Source organism: Equus quagga, chromosome 13 (assembly GCF_021613505.1).
Source record: "Equus quagga isolate Etosha38 chromosome 13, UCLA_HA_Equagga_1.0, whole genome shotgun sequence".
Classification (NCBI taxonomy): domain Eukaryota; kingdom Metazoa; phylum Chordata; class Mammalia; order Perissodactyla; family Equidae; genus Equus; species Equus quagga.
Window position 1 is genome coordinate 92,123,746 of NC_060279.1, and position 20,355 is coordinate 92,144,100.

The following is a 20,355-nucleotide window of genomic DNA, read 5'->3' on the forward strand; positions in this document are numbered from 1 at the left end:
AACCCCCTTTTGAACCATGGGGGACCCGCCGCCCGCCCCTGATCCTTCTGCCCGGCAGCCCTCGAGCCGGAGGAGTTCCCAGGTCTCTGAGCAGCGCAGTCAGGAACGCGCTCAGCTCCCGCCCGCGGTCCCCGACGGGGTGCAACAGATGCCGCTGGACGCCCAGGTCCTGCGGAGCAGTCAGGAGATCTTGGAGAGCCAGGCCAACCTCCAGAGCTGGTCACAAGGGGCCAGCCTGAGTCCGTATGAGCAATTGGCCATGTTCCAGGCTGAGGAAGCCCAGTTGGGTGGCATGGAGTACCCGTCCTTGAATACGGGCTTTCCCTCGGAGTTCCTGCCCCAGCCTTACCTGGATGGAGGCGGCATCCAGGTCCCCGGCAACGCCAGCCTAATGCAGCAGCTACAGCAGGGCCGAGGCAACGTCTTCCAAGAACTGGAGTCTGCCTACCAGGAGCCCCGGCCCGACCTCCTGGGCCAGTTCAGCATGTACCAGAGAGAAGACCTGCAGTTCAGCGCGAGCGCCCAGCACGGGCCCTACATGAGTGATGACCCTGCCCTCCAGTTCTCACCCTCTGAGCTGGGCTTCATGTCCTTCAGTATGCAGGTGCCCGAGCCCGAGCCTCGGGAGCTGGCAGTGCAGAACGCCAAGGCCTACCTGCTGCAGACCAGCGTCAATTGCAACCTCAGCCTGTGAGAGGGGGCCTGGAGGGGTGGGGGGCGTGGGACCCTGTCTCAGGCTCTGGGGTCTCATCAGGCAGACAGGGGATCGCCCCTCATGGAGAACCAGCGACCACTCGGGGCGTCTCACAGCCCAGGAGTCAGGGAGTAAATGCTACCAACAGCGAGCATTGACTTACCAGACATTGTGCCAGCACTTCACACAGTAACATCTAGTTCTCACTGCTGAGATTAGCACATCTCCTGCCCTATTTTACAGAGAAGGAAACCCAGACAGAAAGTAGGTCCCGTATCCAAGATAACACAACTAGGATGAGGCAGAGCCAGGATTCTGGCTCAAGTAATTTGCTCCCTGAGACCGTTATCCACTGAACCCTCCTGCCTGGGGAAGGCACTTGCCAAGGCCACTTAGCACAGTCATAATACACCTCTCTGACCCCATTACCTCCTCGCGAAGCTCACATTCTAATGGGAGAATGGACAATAAATATAATAAATGATAAGAGCTAAGGTAGGGGCCGGCCTGGTGGCGCAGCGCTTAAGTGTGCATGTTCTGCTTCGGTGGCCTGGGGTTTGCTGGTTCGGATGCTGGGTGTAGACATGGCACCACTTGGCAAGCCATGCTGTGGTAGGCGTCCCACGTATAAAGTAGAGGAAGATGGGCACAGATGTTAGCTCAGGGCCAGTCTTCCTCAGCAAAAAAAGGAGGATTGGCAGCAGTTAGCTCAGGGCTGATCTTCCTCAAAACAATAAATAAATAAAAGAGCTAAGGTGAAAATAAGCAGGGTAGAGGGGATAGGGAGGGCATATTAAATAGCATGAGGTCAGGGGAGGTCCCTCTGAGGAGGTGACATTTGATCAGGGACCTGCCGGACCTGAGGATGCCCTGGAGGAAGTGGTCCAGGTAGAAGACATAACAAGTTGAAAGGCTTTAAGGTTGGCTGTGTTTGAAGAACAGCAAGGAGGCTGGTTTGACTGGAACTAAGGGAGGAAGAGGAGGAGATGAGGTTGGAGAAGTAACAGGTCTTGCTAAAGCACAAAGCTGACCCCATCCCTCCCATGGCCAGAGCCTGCCGGGGCTCCCCAGTGGCCTCAGAAGGTTCACACTCCTCACAAGAGCCTTCAAGGCCCTGTATGATTCAGCCCCTGCCCGCTCTCCAAATTTCATCTATAGTCAGCTCCTACCTCAGATCCTAGAGTCTAGTCCAAATTAACCTCTAGCTCTTCCCAACAGTTCCGGCCCTTGGGATCTTAAAGGTCCTTTATTGAAAAGCCCTGGCCAAAGTCTGACTTCTCCCTACCCTTCCAATTCAGTGATGGTCCTCCCCCACACCCAAGACTGCCGCCAAAGGGTTTCCACACTGCAGAGGGTTAGATATACATGCTTTGAAGTCAGACCAACTTGATTTCAAATCCTGGCTGTGCTACCACTGTGACCTCAACTTTTCTAAGCCTCAGTTTCCTTATCTGGAGAGTGGGGATCATAATTGTTCCTCAGACGTATGATGGTGGTGAGAATTTAACATTGCTCTCAAGTGCCCAGCACAGTGCCTGACTTGCAGGAATGGAAGCCATACTGTTATCACTCCAGCCTGCTCTCCTCCCACAACCCGTCTCCCTCACTCCACCAGCCCCACTGACCTCCTCAGTGTTCTTCCTACCTGCCGGGCACACCCTCAGCTCAAGGCCTTTGTACATCACACCCAATCACGTCCTCTGCATCTTCCTCCCCAATCCTTTGACTTTCCTTTTTCATGTCAGATTGCATTGGCTGGGACCTCCAGTGCAGTATTAAACAGAAGTCAAGAAAGCAGGCATCCTCCCAATCTCACAGGGGAAAATATTCATCTTTCTCCTTTATGTTTGGTGTGTGCTGTAGGTTGCTTGTGGCTACCCTTTATAAGATTATAAAAAATTACCTTCTATTCCTAGTTTGCTAGGTTTTTAAAAATCATGAACGGGTGTTAGATGTCAGCAAACTATTTCTCTGCACCTGTCAAGATGATCTTACATATCTCCTTTTTTTTTTTTAAGATTTTATTTTTCTTTTTTCTCCCCAAAGCCTCCAAGTACATAGTTGTGTCTTTTTAGCTGTGGGCCCTTCTAGTTGTGGCATGTGGGACGCCACCTCAGCGTGGCCCGATGAGCGGCGCCATGTCCGTGCTCAGGATCCGAACCGGTGAAACCCTGGGCCACTGAAGCAGAGCGCACGAACTTAACCACTTGGCCACGGGGCCGGCCCTTTACATATCTCCTTTAACATATTAACATGATGAATCATATTTTTGTCTATTTTCCTAATATCAGTCCAGTCTTGCATTCCTCTTATTAGCCTGATTTAACCCTGGTGTGTCATCCTTTGGAGAAGTTGCTGCATGTCCTTTGCTAATATCTTGCTCAGGACTTCAGTATCTATATTTCTAAATGAGATTAGCGTAGAATTTTTCTTTCCCCTAGTTTCCTTGAGTTTTGCTATTAAGATCATATTTGATTCATAAAATGTCTCACGGGGCTGGCCCCGTGGCCGAGTGGTTAAGTTCGCGTGCTCTGCTGCAGGCGGCCCAGTGTTTCATTGGTTCAAATCCTGGGCGCGGACATGGCACTGCTCATCAAACCACGCTGAGGCAGCGTCCCACATGCCACAACTAGAAGCATCCACAACGAAGAGTATACAACTATGTACCGGGGGGGGGGGGGGGGGGGGGGCGGGGAGGCTTTGGGGAGAAAAAGGAAAAAATAAAAATCTTCAAAAAAAATCAAATGATGTACCCTTTAAAAAGTAAAATAAAATAAAATAAAATGTCTCAGGGCCTGTGCACCTGCTGTTCCCTCTGACTGAAGCTCTTCCCCTCCCCGGTATCAGCGTGGTTTGCCTGCTCACTTCATTCAGGTCTCAGCTTAAATGTCACCTTGGTGAGGCCTTTCCCTGGCCCCCTTATTTAAAATTGCAAAGTGTCTCCTCTCCCTGGCATTCCCATTCCCTGCTTTATTTGTCTCCACAGAAATTACCACCCCCTGACACACTATGTATTTTGCATATTTGGTTAAATTCTGTCTCCATCATCAGGTGGTCAGCTCCACCAGGGCAGGGACCCTTTCTCTTCTCTACTGTGTCCCCAGTGCCAGGCACGGGGCCAGACACACAGCAGTGAGCTCAGTGAGTGATGTCCCCCGCCTCCCACTCCCTCCCGCGGGAGGCAGGTACGAGCACCTTGTGAACCTGCTGACCAAGATCCTGAACCAGCGGCCCGAGGACCCCCTGTCCATCCTGGAGTCGCTGAACCGCACCGCCCAGTGGGAGTGGTTCCACCCCAAGCTGGACACGCTGCGGGACGACCCGGAGATGCAGCTCACCTACGAGATGGCCGAGAGGCAGAAGGCCCTGTTTGTCCGGGGCGGCAGCGGTGAAGGCGAGCAGGACATGGAGGAGGAGGTGGTGAGTGAGCCAGTGGGGAGGGGTGTGCACGAGGTGAGGGGGGCCCGGCCTTAGGCATAGCCTGTGCTGAGGCCTGGAGGTAAGGGGAGCGGGGGGCACTACAGAAACATGAATGATTTCAGTCCAGAGTGTGCACCCGGCGGAGGGGGCTGGGATCAGGTCACAGAGGGCCTTGAACGCCAGGCTAAGGGGCTAGGACTTTCTCCTGAGGCCAGTGGACTGCTGTGGAAGGGTTTGAGGCAGAGGAAAGGCTAGTCCGCTCTGCCTTAGAAAGCTGACTCCAGCTGCCACGTGGAGGTGGAGGCTGGTCTCTCCTTCCAGCACTTACTCTCCCTCCAGAAAATAGTCTCTCAACACTGAATTGCCCCCTAGCCCCTAGACTCAGTTTCCCCTTTTGTAAGTTGGGACCGGCTAAGAATTCTTCCACCCGTGACTCTTTAATATTCTACTATCCTCAGAATATTTATGTCCCTGGTTCTGTTTCCAGAATTGGACGACTGCTTAAAATTCGGGTGAAGTGTTCACTCCTTCAAGCAACATTTACGGAGGACTGTCTGTTTAAGATAATTCTGACACCTCCAGGCCCCCTGCTAAGAGCTTAGGAGCACTGTCTGGTTTCGTCCCTGAAACAATCCTGTAAGACAAGCACTCTTTATTATTTCTATCTGTAGAGGAAGGACTTCAGCTCAGAGCAAGGCAGCTAGGAAGTGCGGAGACCAGATTAGGAAGGCAAGACCACGACTTCCAGAGGCCCCGCTGCAACTTCTGCCCTGTCTGCAGATGCGTTGGCCTGTGCTCGCTTTTTTTTTTTTTTTTTTTTTTAAAGATTGGCACCTGAGCTAACAACTGTTGCCAATCTTCTTCTTCTTTTTGTCTTTCTGCTTTTTCTCCCCAAATCCCCCCAGTACATAGTTGTATATTCTAGTTGTGGGTCCTTCTAGTTGTGGCATGTGGGACGCCGCCTCAAAGTGGGCTGATGAGCGGTGCCATGTCCGCGCCCAGGATCCGAACCAGAGAAACCCTGGGCCGCGATAGGGGAGCAAGCGAACTTAAACACTGGCCACGGAGCTGGCTCCTGTGCTCGCTTCTATGCTTCTGAGGTTCTAGGATTCTGGCGACAGTGGGGTGGGATGGCGAGAGAACGCGGGAACGACAGTCTGCCAAAGGAATGAGTGCTTGGGTGAGCAGAGCGCAGGTGGGAATCCAAGTCTTAGGCAGGAAGGACAGTTTTACCTGAGATTGTGGTTTAAATTTCAGATCAACGGTCTCTCCTTGGGAGACCCCCTTAGAACTGCACGCTGCCTCCCCCTACACCTCCAGGTCGCACGCGCTTCTATCCCAAGTCGCTGAAGGCCCCGCCTCCTTAGAACGCTCTGCCCTAGAGGCCCCGCCCCCTTAGAGCCCCGCAGCTCTCGAGGCTCCGCCCCCTTCGAGCGGCAGGTCCTTGAGGCCCAGCCCCCTAAGCGCGGAGCTGGACTTCTTCCTGTGAGGTCTGCAGAAGGGCCAAACTGTGGGCGTTTGTGGCCTGTGCGTATTTCTGGGAAAAGACTCGAAAGAAATCCGTGATTTAGCATTTTGTATTTATTCTTCTGTCAGACGGGAGGCAGGGCTCTCATCTCTCTCATTTTTCTATTTCTTCCAAATGGCCAGCCATGATGCCCAACAACATTTCTGGAAAAATCCATTCTCTCCCCCCTGCTTTGAACTGCCACCTCTACCATTTATTTCCACCCCTATGGAGTCAGGTCTGTTTCTGGATTCTCTATGCTGTGCCTTTGCTCTGCGGATGGCTTTCAGCCCTAGAATTCTCCAGCTTGATGGGTACAGCGGCTGCACAGCAAGTATGGCTGTTTGGTAGCATAAGGCTCCCCATCACTGCGCCTCTGTCTTGAAAAGTTCCTGACTATTCTCACATTGATAATTTTAGACTAACTTTAGTATTGTTGGGTCACGTTCCAAAAGCTAACACCTTGCTGTACTTGTTTCACAACCCAGGTCACCTGAAGGCAGGGAGATGATGTCAGAGAAATGGAGACAAGTGGCTTAGACAAGATAGAAGTTTTCCTCACACCTGATAGTCAGGTGCAAGCAGCCTAGGGCTGGCAGGGTGGCTTCCCAGCGAAGGGACACCCAGAGCTCTCTTCTCCCCTCACCCCGGACTCCCCTCCCCCCAAGAACCAAGAGAGCAGTTTTCAGCATCATAGAAGCCTGGGTATAGACCCTATCTCTGGCCGATGGAGTCAGTAAGGCTCCCTCTGGGCTGCAAGAGCTGGATTAAAATGGCCCAAGCAGTTCAGCAAAACATAGAATTACTTCACTTCTCCAAGAGTGGGCAGAGTTGGGGCAGCATCTCTATGAGGTCGTGAAGAATCTGGCTCTTTCCTGCCTTCTGCTTTGCCTTCTTCATCATGTCGACATTTGGTCCTTGAGCTTGTCGCTCTCCGTTCGAATAATGGCTGCTGCAGCTCCAGACATCATATCCCTACACCAGTGGCCCAAACAGGGAGAGAGAGAGGGAGGGAGCTTTTCCTTGTGAGTCTCTGCCTCCCTCCTTTTTTTAAATCAGGGGCGCAAAAGTTCCCCAGAAGCCTCTCAGAAAACCTCTGCTGGCATCTTATTGGCCCAAATTGGGTCTCATGCCATTTCCAGCTGCAAGGGAGGCTGGGAAAGTGACCGTGGAGCTTCTCCAGCCTGCAGAAGGCCAGCAATGGAGAAAGCGGTTGAGGATGGTGCTGGCTCAGTGAGCTGACAGTGACTGACCCCATGGAACCCAAGGGCTGGGGTGTGGCTGGGCCCAGGGCTGAGCTGGCAGTCAGGGATTCCAGTGCTCATATTTCACTTCTGCTCCTCTCTCCTCACCCACCTCCTCCACTTGGCAGTGTACGGTCACCCCACAGCTCCCCAGTTTACTTTTTGAAAATTCCATCCAGTTACCACTAGGAAATCTTTTCTCCCCAATCATAGATAGGATCTTCCTGGAAACTGGGAGAAAGAAAGAGAAAGAAAGATTCTGGCCACAGGAAGTAGAGAGGTTATGGATCAGGGGCACGGGAGCCTGACCAACCTGGGTTCAAACCCAGCTGTGCCAAGGGAATAATCTGGAGGCAAGGAGATGCCTGCTGTCCTTCCTGTCTGCCCAGTCACAAATTGCAGGGGGAGGGCAGCCGAGTCTGAGCTGTCCTTTTAGGGTAGCTGTCTACTCTTCCTCCATCAACAGTGGCCGGAAGCACAGGATGATGTTATTTAAACATGGTTGGTGAGGACACATTCCATTGTCATGTGGATGGAGAGCTTCCTAGAAAGAGGGTGATGGCCATCGGCTCACGAACCAGGCACGCACCCCAGAGAGAGTCTCCTATGCTCCTTCCCTTATCTTCCCTCCTGGCTTCCTGGCTGCAAGACGGAGAGTCTTGGCATTGGGTTTGGACTCTACGTCCTGCGTCAATGATGTCTACGTCAATTAGGCAAACAAGCTTTTGCGTGGTGTTTAAGATTGAGGGAAGCTGCCAGAACCACTTTCAAAATAACCATTCTCCTCCTACAGAGTTTTCGTCAGGGTGTGCCACGACAAGCTGAGATGACAAACAGCCCAAGAATCTCAGTGGCTTAGAACCACACAGTTTATTTCCCGCCCACCCCACCTGCCCACCCAGGGTTGGCAGGAGGACTCTGCTCATCAGCCGCTCGAGGACCCAGGGCGAGGGAGGTTCCCTTGTGACACGGGCTTCCACAGATGCAGAGAAGGAGAAAGAGGGCGTAACAACTCCCCGTGGGTCCTCACAGCTTCTGCCTGCATGTGACGCCTGTCCCTTGCACTGCCATTTCAAATGGTCAGAGCAGGTGACATGGCCACTCCTGAATTCACTGGGGTTGGGAATGTACAATCCTGCTGTGGGGAGGGGACTTCAAACACTTGTGAACAATAGTATCTCGAGCAAGCATAGAAAGAAGATGCAATAAATTGTTCGTTTTAACTCAGTGTTAACACACTGAGCTTTAAAAAAAAAAAATGGGAATGCAGTATATACCTTTAGAAAAAAACCTCAGTATGCTTGTCGCCAAATCTTTTACATCAGCTGGCACAATTTAAGCATCACCGTTCATTTTCACACTGCCCATCTGTTATGGGTTGAATTGTGTCCGTCCCCGGCCCCCCCGCAAATTCATATATTAAAGTCCTCACCCCCAGGACTTCAGAATGGGACCTCGTTTGGAACTAGAGGCGTTGCAGGTGTAATTAGTTAAGATGAGATTATACTGGGGGAGGGTGGGCCCCTAATTCAACAAGACTCGTGGCCGCATAAAGGGTTAACTTTGGACACAGACACACACACAGAGAAAACACCACGTGAACACGAAGGCACAGAGCGGGGTGATGCTGCTACAGAGCCAGGAAGGCCACAGATCATCAGCAAACCACCAGAAGCTAGGAGAGAGGCGTGGGACAGGTTCTCCCAAACCTCAGAAGGAACCAACCGTGCCGACATCTTGATCTCGACCTCTGGCCTCCAGAACCTTGAGACAATGCATTTCTGTGCTTTAAGCTGCCTCTCTCGCGGTGCGTTATAGCATTCCTAACAAAGTACTGTACCATTTTATCATTTATGTAGCCCTTTGAAAGGTGTCTCAGTACATTTGAAATGGGAGACAAATAGTCTTTAGCGTGCCTAATAAAAGTTAGGAATTGCACGTATTAGCTCTAGAATTCTCATCTTTTTCACGAAAAATGGCCAGTGACTCCAACGGCCGTATAAAGGAACTGGAGAAAACGTGTTCACCTTGAAACTTTTTATTACCTTGAGTTTCCAATTGCTTGGTGGCGATCATTGTTCTTTCTGGAAGCCGTCCACAGTCCTTAAATGAGAAACTCATCTCTTTGATCTGATTTTCCCCCTGACTTAAGTGGGTGTATGTGTTTTTCTTTGTGATACATTTTCTTGGACCACAGGCAAGCCTTTTCCCCAGAGCCAAGTTAAGGGGGATGAATGGGCATATGAGTCAAGACTATGTGGTTTCCAATAACAGACACCCGCCAGAGCTCGCTAAAATAAGGGGGAGGATTTATCAGAAAGATACGAGGCATCTCCCGGAATCAGGGCACTTGGGTGGGCTGCAGGAATAGCTGGACCTGAGCCCACCAGCTCTGACCCTCCATTTTCTCTTTCTCTCTGCTCACTGGCCTCAGGCATCTCTCCATGTGCAGTTAATCGTCCACGACACGTTTACACGATTCTTTTCCAGCCACACGCAGAAGTTGGCCTGTGCACTCGTTCCCTATGGCTGCTGTAACAAATTACCATACCTCAGTGACTTGCGACAGCATCATGTATAACCTCACGGTTCTGGAGTTCAGGATTCCAAACCGGGTCTCGCCAGACTAAAGTCACTGTCAGCCAGGCTGCCTCCCTAATGGAGGCTCCTGGGAGAATTTGTCTCCTTGTCTTTTCCAGTTTCTAGAGGCCGCACATTCCTTCCTGTATTTTCAAAGGCAGCGTCGCATCTTCAGATCTCTCTCTGCCTCTGATCTCTGCACCTGTCAGCACATCGTCTCAGACTCTCCTGCCTCCCGCTTTCACTCACCAAGACTCCTGTGATGATGTGGGACCCCACCCCGACAGTCCAGGGTCATCCCCGCCAACTCAAGACCCTCAGTTTAATCACAGCTGCAAGTCCCTTTTGCCGCGGAGGAGAACATACTCACAGGTCCAGGCATTAGGACATGGACATCTTTTGGGGGGGGGGGCATTATTCTGCCTACCATACCCCCACTCTCTCCATCCTGATTCAAGTTCTGGCGACAGAGCGTGTGGTCTCCCTGGTCTGGGCCGTGTGTGTCCCCATGCTGATCTCATGAGGAAGGACCCTATCTCTTTTGTTCTCTGGTATATCTCAGAGCCTGCCCTGGCAGGGCTGGCACCCACTGGGTCTTTAATAAAGATTTCTGGGCTGAGTAAACAAAAAAAGTGTTGGGGACCGCCTTGTGGGCATGAGGATGTGGGGGCAGCTAGACCCAGACTTCACTGTATTCCAGCCCCAGCCCTCAACTCGCTTCTTCTCCTTGTTCTCCCTCTCTTTCTGGGCCTCCTCTCTCCCTCTCACTTCCTGAACAAAGCAGATGGTGAAGGGGGAGGCAGTGAGGGTGGGACTTACCACCGCCATCCTCCAGCGTCACTGATTCCTGGGTTCGAGCCCTGCCTCTTCTCCTTCTTTTTATTTATTTATTTATTTATTTTATCGAGGTCATAAGGGTTTATAACACTGTGTAGTTTCAGGGGTACTTTGTTATATATCAGTTTCTGTATAGACTGCATCGTGCTCACCACCAGTAGTCTAGTTTTTATCTGTCATCACACATATGTGCCTCTTTACCCCTTTTTCCCTTCCTCCGACCCTCTTCCCCTCTGGTTCTTCCCCACTAATCTGTTCTCTTTGTCCATGTGTTTGTTTATCTTCCACATATGAGTGAAATCATGTAGTGTTTGCCTTTCTCTGTCTGGCTTATTTTGCTTAACAAAATTCAAAGTCCATCCATGTTGTTGCAAATGGGATGATTTTGTCTTTTTTATGGCTGTGTAGTATTCCATTGTATATACACCACATCTTCTTTATCCAGTCACCGGGTGATGGGCACTTGGGTTACTTCTATGTCTTGGCTATTGTGAATAGTGCTGCAGTGAACATAGGGGTGCATAAGTCTCTTGGAATTGTTGATTTCAAGTTCTTTGGATAAACACCCAGTCATAGGACAGCTGGGTCATATGGTATTTCTATTTTTAATTTTTTGGGGAATCTCCATACTATTTTCTATAGTGGCTGCACCAGTTTGCATTCCCACCAGCAGTGTGTGAGGGTTCCCTTTTCTCCACATCCTCTCTAGCATTTATTATTTTTCGTCTTGTTAATTATAGCCATTCTGATGGGTGTAAGATGATATCTCATTGTAGTTTTGATTTGCATTTCCCTAATAATTAGTGACCTTGAACATCTTTTCCTGTGCCTGTTGGCCATCTGTATATTTTCTTTGGAAAAATGTCTATTCATATTCTCTGCCCGTTTTTTGATGGGGTTGTTCATTTTTTTGTTATTGAGTTGTATGAGTTCTTTACATATTATGGAGATTAACCCCTTGTTGGATATATGATGTGCAAATATTTTCCCCCAGTTGGTGGGTTATCTTTTCATTTTGTTCACGGTCTCCTTTGCCTTGCAGAAGCTCTTTAGTCTGATGTAATCTCCTTTGTTTATTTTTTCTTTTGTTTCCCTTGCCTGAGTAGACATGGTATTTGAAAACATGCTCCTAAGACCGATGTCAAAGAGTGTACTGCCTGTATTTTCTTCTAGGAGTTAAAACTTGCCTTTTCTCTTAATTTGCTATGAGATTTGGGGTATCTGTTAGGAGTGCATTTGGCTGCAGGTATCAGAAAACATGACTAGAAGTGGCTTCTTTGTCCCATCGAACAAGAAGCCCAGGGGAGGTAAGGCAGCTCAGTGATGCCTGGGGGACCACGCAGTTTCCACCTTTCAGCTCCACCACCATTAGGGTAGAGGACATGTGTTGCCTCATGGTCCCAAGACAGCAGCTGTAGCTCCAGGTATCACATTCCATTCCAGGCAGGAAAAAGAGGGAAGGATGAAGGAACAAAGGGTTTTCTCCTAGCGTGGTTTTGCCTTTTCTTTTCCAACAAGGGACATCCTCCCCTAGGACTGGCCCCTACATCTCACTGGCCAGAAGCGATTTCATAAGCCAGCTGGGTTACAGAGGGGTTTCGCTCTCTGGACTCTGGAAGAGTCAGGCCAGGGAGCAGGGCTTCAGCCTTCTGCCCTCTGCTCTTCACCCCGTCTCTGTAGACCGAGACTGCAGTGCCCAACATCATGGAGACAGCCTTCTACTTCGAACAGGCGGGCGTGGGCCTGAGCTCAGACGAGAGTTTCCGCATCTTCGTGGCGCTGAAGCAGCTGGTGGAGCAGCAGCCCATCCACACGTGCCGCTTCTGGGGCAAGATCCTGGGGCTCAGCGGCAGCTACCTGGTGGCCGAGGTGGAGTTCCGGGAGGGCGAGGAGGAGGTGGAGGAGGAGGAGGTGGAGGAGCTGACGGAGGGCGGCGAGGCCATGGAGGCGCACGGCGAGGAGGAGGGCGAGGAGGACGAGGAGAAGGTCACCGACGTCATCCCCAAGCCCACGTGGAAGCCGCCGCCGGTCATCCCCAAGGAGGAGAGCCGTTCGGGCACCAACAAGTTCCTGTATTTCGTGTGCAACGAGCCAGGCCGGCCGTGGACGCGGCTGCCGCACGTCACGCCCGCCCAGATCGTGCACGCGCGCAAGATCAAGAAGTTCTTCACCGGCCACCTGGACGCGCCGGTCATCAGCTACCCGCCCTTCCCCGGCAACGAGGCCAACTACCTGCGGGCCCAGATCGCCCGCATCTCGGCAGCCACGCACATCAGCCCGCTCGGCTTCTACCAGTTTGGCGAGGAGGAGGGCGACGAGGAGGAGGAGGGCCGCACCGGGCGCGACACGTACGAGGAGAACGCCGACTTTGAGGGCATCCCGGTGCTCGAGCTGGTGGACTCCCTGGCCAATTGGGTGCATCACAGGCAGCACATCCTGCCGCAGGTGAGGACCGGGGCCTCCTGCCTCCCCGCCCAGAGAGGAAGCGGGTGGCTCAGGTGTGGCTCCCCGACAATGATACCAAGTACCCACCCCCTGCTAGACATGGTGCTCAATAACATTCACGCATCCATTCCTTCACCTGTTCAAGAGGTATTGGTGGACAGCCCCCTGCCAGAAACCTTTGGCGCCAGAGGCATCTTGGGATTCTGAATTTTTCAGATTTTAAAACGGTGACATGGCACGGGGCAGGGGGCAGTCCTGTGGCCTAGTGGTTACATTCGCTGCACTCCGTTTCAGCAGCCCAGGTTCAGTTCCGGGTGCAGACCTACACCACTCGTCAGTGGCTATGCTGTTTGATGACCTACATAAAACATAGAGGAAGATTGGCAACAGATGTTAGTTAGCTCAGGGCAAATCTTCCTCAGCAAAAAAAAAAAAAACGTTGATACAGTGCACATAGCATATGCAACACCTTAAGCAGGGGCTGGGCTGCAGCTCATATTCAAAGGCTTCATTATTTCTGCAGGAAAACTGAATAGCCTCTCATCAGTTCAGGTCAAGGTTACTGCCAAATGACTCATGAAAAAACTTGGTTTTCAAAGCTTTTCAGATTTGGAATTGTGGGTAAGAGATCGAGGACCTGCATTGGGTGAATGTGTAACGTGTCCGAACTTTATATTCACCAACTATTCATTCAAGGACTCACCTGCTGTGTGCTAAGAACTTTTTATTTATTCATTCATTCACTAAACATTCATTGACCCTACAATGTTTTGGGGTTTTTGTTAAGGTTTGCTTTTTGGTGAGGAAGATTGGCCCTGAGCTAACATCTGTTGCCAATCTTCCTTTGTTTTTTCTCCCCAAAGCCCAGTGCATAGTTGTACATCCTAGTTGTAGGTCATTCTAGTTCTATGTGGGACGCCGCCTCAGCATGGCCTAATGAGCGATGCCATGTCCGCGCCCAGGATCCAAACCAGCGGACCCCGGGCCGTCGAAGCGGAACACGTGAACTGAACCACTTGGCCACGGGGCCGGCCCTGACCCCACGATGTCTTATTGAATCCAAATAACTCCTTTTGAGGCCAGTACAGCTATCATTCCCATTTCATAGTTGATGGAACTGAAGTCAGCCCTACGCTGTGCACTTAGGTTTGTTCATTCACTCAACAAACATTTATCAGGTCTTCATGTAACCCAACAACAAGCCAACGAGGGAGGTACCCATGACATCCCATTTCACAGAAGAGCAGGCAGAGGATCGTATGGGCTGCTGGATGTCAGCTCCACAGGACAGAGATGTGGGGGTCTCTCTTCCCAAGGAAGTAACCCCTACTGCTAGAACAGTGCCTGTACGTAGTGGGTGCTCATTAAATACACGATAACTACGTGAATGAATGCGCTGACGGGGGCACCACCACAGCTCTCTCAGCCCCCTCTCCCCCTACCTGTGCGGCTAACCCTGTCCTCCTGCCCAGGCCTGGGTCCCTGAGGACAGGGCAAGCCCCCAATGGCCCTTCACTTCCTCCCAGGGAGCAGGCCGGGTTCTGCCCCCCAGGGGTGCCGCCTGACCTTCCCCCGCTCCTCCAGGGCCGCTGCACTTGGGTGAACCCTTTGCAGAAGACAGAGGAGGAGGAGCTGGGGGAGGAGGAAGAGAAGGCCGACGAGGGGGTTGAAGAGGTGGAGCAGGAGATCGGGCCCCCGCTGCTGACGCCGCTCTCGGAAGATGCAGGTGAGGGTCCTCTCGCCTCGCCCTCCGCCAGCTCGGGGAGACTGGGGGACAGGGCGGGGCAGCCAGCCGGCCGAGGGCGTCTGTGCCAGCCTCTGCGGTTCCCTCATCCATCAAGTGGGCCTCGTGACGGTGCCTCCCTCACGGGGTAATGGGAACGCAGCCATCTCGTGAACCGTGTCTGGCGTGTGGCAATGGCCTAGAGGGTGGGCTATGGTCTTTCGAGTCCCATGTGGGCTGGGGGGCGAGACAGAGAGAGAGAGAGAGAGAGAGAGAGAGAGAGACAGTTAGGGAGGCCTCCCCAGGGGAGGCGGGCCTTGAGCTGGACTTCGGAAGACTGGACCGGAATCTCCCGAGGTTGGGGTTTCAGGCACCAGGAAGAAGCAGAGGCTTCCTCTGAGACGTCTGTCTCCATTTCTCAGGTCTCAGGTGTGGTCACTGAGGCTCAGACAGGTGAAGTGGCTTCCTGGGGCCACCCAGCGAGAGAAGGGTCCAGAGCCGGAGCTCCAACACCACCGTTCCCTTCATGCCCCTCCTTGTTCTCCCTCTTTGCTCCCCCCCTTGTTTCTCTCTGCTTCCCCTCCAGCGAGCTGAGCCTCTGACCTCCCTGGTGCTCTCTGCCCCCTGCAGAAATCCTGCACACGTCACCCTGGACCACGCGCCTGTCCTGCAGCCTCTGCCCGCAGTACTCCGTAGCCGTCGTGCGCTCCAATCTCTGGCCGGGGGCCTATGCCTACGCCATCGGCAAGTAGGTTTCCTAGTGCCGCCCAGGAGAGGGAGCCCCTACAACTTCTTCCAAGCCAGGCCGGGTGGGGCAGCTCGCCAGGGTGGGCAGATTGGGAGGACCCCCTTCCAGAAGGCCCCAGGGCTCACCCTCTCACTCAGCTCCCAGGGCTTCCACTAGGGCTAAAAGGAGAAATCCCAGACCAAAAGTGTGAGCCTCTTGGAGAGAGAATGGAGGATCAGAGAGGGGAAGGAACTGCCCTAGGGTCACACAACATGTGCAGGATTCAAACCTGGATCTCCGGTCCCTTGGCCCTGGCTTTCCTGCTGCATGGGTCACGGAGCCAGACAGGACTCAGCAGACTCCTTTGGGGCAGCCCTAACAGGAATAGAGTCTCGTCTCTGGAGAGCTAACTCCCTCCCTGGACCCTCTGGACAGTTCTTCCCATTTGAAGGGTCTCCTCTCTATGGGCAGAAATCTTCCCCCACCAGTTGCTCCCAAAGATTTGCAGGCCAAAGTCATTCCTGCACCTTCCCATCCATGGCTCCACAGTCCCGGCAAGCTCCTCAGCCTTTCTTCCCTGGCCCATCCCTGCCTTGCAGCGGGGACGGGCAGACTTACCAGCTCTGTCCACCAGATGGCGTGATGGTTTCTCACAGACTCTTTTTTCCATCTCAAGGATGAACCTGCGCTGTATTGGCTACGATGGTTCACAGCCGGGCTGTGATTTCATGTCATCTTGATAATTTAACCACTTCCTTGGCAATTATTTGTTTTCTCCTCCAGAAGCAGAGAAGAGGCTTGCTTTCCTTAGCCAAAGCCCTTCTTCTGGCCACATCTTCACTTGCCAACATCCTTCTGAAAGGAAAAAATCCAAACTTGGAGCTCCACTCACCCATCCTTTCCCCACTCCCACCTGCCCACCTATCCGCCACCCATCCACCACCCATCCACCCACCCATCCACCACCTATCCTCCCACCCATCCACCATGCATCCACCACCCATCCACCACCCATCTATCACCCATCCTCCCACCCATCTACCATCCATCCACCACCCACCCACCCACCACCTATCCTCCCACCCATCCACCATCCATCCACCACCCATCCACCACCCATCCACCACCCATCCACCACCCATCCACCACCCATCCACCCACCCATCCACCACCCATCCACCACCCATCCTCCCACCCATCCACCACCCATTCTCCCACCCATTCACCACCCATCTATCACCCATCCTCCCACCCATCTACCATCCATCCACCACCCATCCACCCACCCACCCACCACCTATCCTCCAACCCATCCACCATCCATCCACCACCCATCCGCCACCTATCCTCCCACCCATCCACCATCCATCCAATGCCCATCCATTCATCCGTGCATTTTTTTCTTTATAAAAGACTCTTGAACGTCACTGTTTGCCAGCTGTATGGTGGGTCGGGGAGGGATGGATGACAGCTCCTAACTGTCGTGTCTTGAGGGGGTCAAGGAAGGATTCCTGGGAAAAGCACCCTTGATCTGAAATCTTTGGGGAAAGAAAGAAGTAAATGGAGGGAAAAGCAGGCAGAACATTCTAGACCAGAGCTTCCCAAACTGTGAGTGCCTAGGACTCGCTGGGGATTTGGGGGAGTCTGGTTAAATCTCGGGTTCTGGGTTTGAGGGTCTGGGTGGACCCTGAGATTCTGCCTTCCTAGCAAGCTCAGCCTCTTGGTGAGGCTGCCGGTTCCTGGAGCACGGGAACCAGGGCGGGCTGGGGCCGGGGGCTTCCAAGGAAGCGGGGTGTTTGGAGGCTCCGAGGAAAACAATCCTCTGAGGAGTGGCAAGGCTGTGAACATAAGGTCAAGCTCCCTCTCTCTCCCTCTACTTCCCTGTGTCCCCTCCCTGTGTCTCAGGCCCCTGCCATCGCTCCCGTTTACCCTATTTTCTTCCCTAGTTAAAATTCTGGGGGGAGGTCAGCTGGCTGGGACCCGACCAGTCATGTCCCTGTTTATAATGAGTCTCCTCCCTCCGGAACGTGGGCACCGTGGCAGGGGGTCCTGTCTAACCGCACACTGCGAGGTCCCACATTGGCACCAGCGCTGTCCAGCACACAGAAAATATGAGCCACCTACGTCATTTTAAATTTTCCAGCAGCCACGTTCACAAAGTAAAAATAAACAGGCAAAATTCATTTCAGTAATATATTTTATTTAACCCTAAATACCAAAAGTATTATCATTACAACATGAAATCAATAATGTAAAAATTATTAACGAGCTATTTTACGTTCTTTTTTTCCGGAATCTGGTGTGAGGTTTACACTTACAGCACATCTCAATTTCGATGCTAACTTTTCATCAGAAACACTTGACCCCATTCAGATTTCGTCACTTTTACAGTTGCAAAAGTAGATTCATGTCCCCGAGTTGTCCCAGACTTACTTAGGCATTTTCCAATTGGGTATCAGTTTTATTGTTTAAATTTAAATTAATTAAAATTAAATAAGATCCACTCCACCCAACAAACAGCAGAATACGCATTCTTCTCAAGGGCACGTGGAACATTTGCCGGGATAGACCGTCTGCTAGGCCATAAACCAAGTCTCAATAAATTTAAAAGCCATGATCGTACAAAATCTGTGGTCTCTGACCACAATGGAAGGAAACTAGGAATCGATAACAGAAGGAAATTTGTTGGTAGATGGTTAGTAAATAGGGAGTGAACAAGCGAACAGAGAGCCCGGTGGGCACACTTCACCCTTCCTGTCTGTGCTGGGTCCTGCTCTTAGTGAAAGTCCGGCCTGGGCCCTTAGAGGGACGACCTCCCAGCGTTGTGTCTCACTGTCCCTCCAGGAAGTTCGAGAACATCTACATCGGCTGGGGCCACAAATATAGTCCCGAGAACTTCAACCCGTCCCTGCCGGGCCCCATCCAGCACGAGTACCCCAGCGGCCCCGAGATCATGGAGATGAGCGACCCCACGGTGGAGGAGGAGCAGGCCCTCAAGGCTGCCCAGGAGCACGCCCTGGCGACCGCCGAGGAGGAGGAGGAGGAGGAGGACGAAGACGAGGACGAGGACGCGGATGACTGAGGCCCCACGGCCCCCTGCCCCGAGCAGGCTGATAGCAGGTTTTCCCTGATACGCAGTTAGGTGTTGTTTTTTCTCTGTTGGTTTGCTTTCTGCGCCCGGAGCGCAGGGGTCGAAAAGGAAGGCAGCTGCTCTAATAAAACGTCCCCATGGCATTAGGGCTGAGCCATTCATTCATTCGTTTACCTCATTTGTTGACACGGCCTCCAAGACAAGGCTGTGGGGCTCTGCTGGGAACAGACGTTGCCCAGCACAGTCTCTCCCACCTGTGTCATCTACTCATTCATCTGGCCATCAAGCAACCATTGAAGTGCCTCCTGTCAGCCCAGCCCTTCACTGTGGACACAGGTGACCAAGGGCCTCAGCTTTATTGTCCTGGAGCGCACACTCCACAGGAGAGACAGACGCATCCCCAGGCAATGACAATCCAGGTGGGGGGGCCCAGGAGACTGCCAGAGCCCCTGAGCCGACTCTTCAAGGCTCAAGAGCAGAGTGAGGAAGGGCATTCCGAGCAGAGGGAGCAGCATGTGCAAAGACCCAAGGGCAAGAGAGGTGTGATGTGTTGGGGTAGTTTCTGAAACTTCATTTTTGGGGACGTGGTATGAGGAGTTAGTGGTGAGAGATCATGTTGGAAAGAGAGGTTGGCAGAAACAGATCATTCAGGGCTTAACTTTGCCCTGAAAGCACTAGGGAGCCATAGATGGGCTTTGAGCAGGGGAGGGCCCTGATCATATTCATGCTTTACAAAGACCTCTCTAGACCCCAAGGGGAGGGTAGATAGAGGGATGAGGAGTCTGGGGGAGCAGAGACAAGGCTGATGCAGGGGATTTAGAGCAGGAGAAGAGAAGTTTGGACCAGGGCTGTGCAGAGGAAGGGACTGGAAAAGAGGAATTCAGGTGACAGAATGCAAAAGACTTGGGGACTGGAAGCAGGGGTGAAGGCAAGCAGTGCAAATCTAGAGAGACACGGAGGTCTGCCGGCTGGGTGACTGTGGGGGATGGCGCTGCCGGCCCTGTTATAGGAACACAGGAGAGGGTTAAGATTTGGAGTAAGATGTCAAGTTCATTGTCGGACTTGAGTACAGATGCCTCTGGGAGAAATCTGGGAGGCTATGGAATAGTGGGTCTGGGAAGATCTGTGATGGGGACTGGGGGGCCTTTGGGATCAGGAGGAGATCTGGGGTTACTAGTGGATCCTTGGAACACTGGAGGGTTGTGGGGATCGATGAAATTTTGTTTCATTGAGTGAGATTGTCGAAGATAGTGAAGTCACAGAGATAGATATTGCAGGTTGGTGGAAAATGTGGAGACGTTTGGGGTTAGCGTTAAGCACATAGTGGGTCGGACAAAGGCCTTGGAGTTTTATGGGTCGCTGAGGATCAGCGAGATTTGGGGCATCATCAGGGGTGGGGAGGAATGGCTGGAGATGCCATGCCAGTTGGGGACTTTAAGATGTCAGTGGGAAACACTGGCGGTCAGGAGAGGGTATGTTGGGGGTCTATGGAGACACTAAGGTCACCTGGGGTCATCTGTGACGTCCCGGATACAGACGAGGCCTTCTTTTGAGGGTCTCTCCGTTGCTAGGCAAACGGTTCCCAGGGCGCCGTTGCTATGCGCCTGTGCTTTCCGGGTGGCCACGCCCCCTTCCTGCGGGCCCCGCCCCCCCAACCAACCACACGTCGGGCTCAAGCACGGAAGCCGCGCCCACCTTTTCGCCCCGCCCACAGCCCCAGAACCGTTACCCGAGCGACGGCCCGGGCCCCTCCCGCCTCCCGGCCCTGTTGCCAATCCAAGAGGCGTCGTCCTGGCGACGACCCCGCCTCTTCCGGCGCGGGCCCGCGGCTTCCGGCAGGGGGCCAGGCAGCGGGCGGCGGTCCGGCAGCGGCGGGGCCCGGGGGGGCGCCCAAGATGGCGGCGGGCGGCGCGGAGGGCGGCTCGGGCCCCGGCGCCGCCATGGGGGACTGCGCGGAGATCAAGTCGCAGTTCCGCACCCGCGAGGGCTTCTACAAGCTGCTCCCCGGCGACGGCGCCGCTCGCAGGTCGGGGCCGGCTTCCGCCCAGACCCCGGCGCCGCCCCAGCCGCCGCAGCCCCCGCCCGGC

General features: G+C 53.0%; 2 protein-coding genes across 2 annotated transcripts in view; both read left to right on the top strand.

Moving 5' to 3' along the window:
• Window positions 1-16: 16 nt before the first annotated feature.
• On the top strand, window positions 17-18,341 carry RSPH6A (radial spoke head 6 homolog A). Its single transcript, XM_046682459.1, has 6 exons — window positions 17-690; window positions 3,880-4,114; window positions 11,963-12,727; window positions 14,312-14,453; window positions 15,081-15,198; window positions 18,022-18,341. The coding sequence occupies exons 1-6, from the start codon at window positions 17-19 to the stop codon at window positions 18,257-18,259; spliced, it is 2,172 nt and encodes a 723-aa protein (XP_046538415.1). The 3' UTR covers window positions 18,260-18,341.
• A 1,741-nt stretch (window positions 18,342-20,082) lies between these two features.
• The window catches only part of DMWD (DM1 locus, WD repeat containing), a 7,260-nt gene continuing 6,987 nt past the window's right edge, over window positions 20,083-20,355 (top strand). The window contains exon 1 of the mRNA XM_046682160.1: window positions 20,083-20,353. Coding sequence (XP_046538116.1) covers window positions 20,164-20,353 — 190 coding nt within the window. The 5' untranslated portion in view covers window positions 20,083-20,163. The remainder of the gene's footprint in view (window positions 20,354-20,355) is intronic.

Bases quoted from the DNA above. Each gene is read 5' to 3' on its own strand.
- RSPH6A (XM_046682459.1), top strand. From the start codon at position 17: ATGGGGGACCCGCCGCCCGCCCCTGATCCTTCTGCCCGGCAGCCCTCG. The intron at 14,454-15,080 runs GTGAGGGTCCTC...TGCCCCCTGCAG, and splicing joins GCCGCTCTCGGAAGATGCAG to AAATCCTGCACACGTCACCC. The intron at 15,199-18,021 runs GTAGGTTTCCTA...CTGTCCCTCCAG, and splicing joins TATGCCTACGCCATCGGCAA to GAAGTTCGAGAACATCTACA.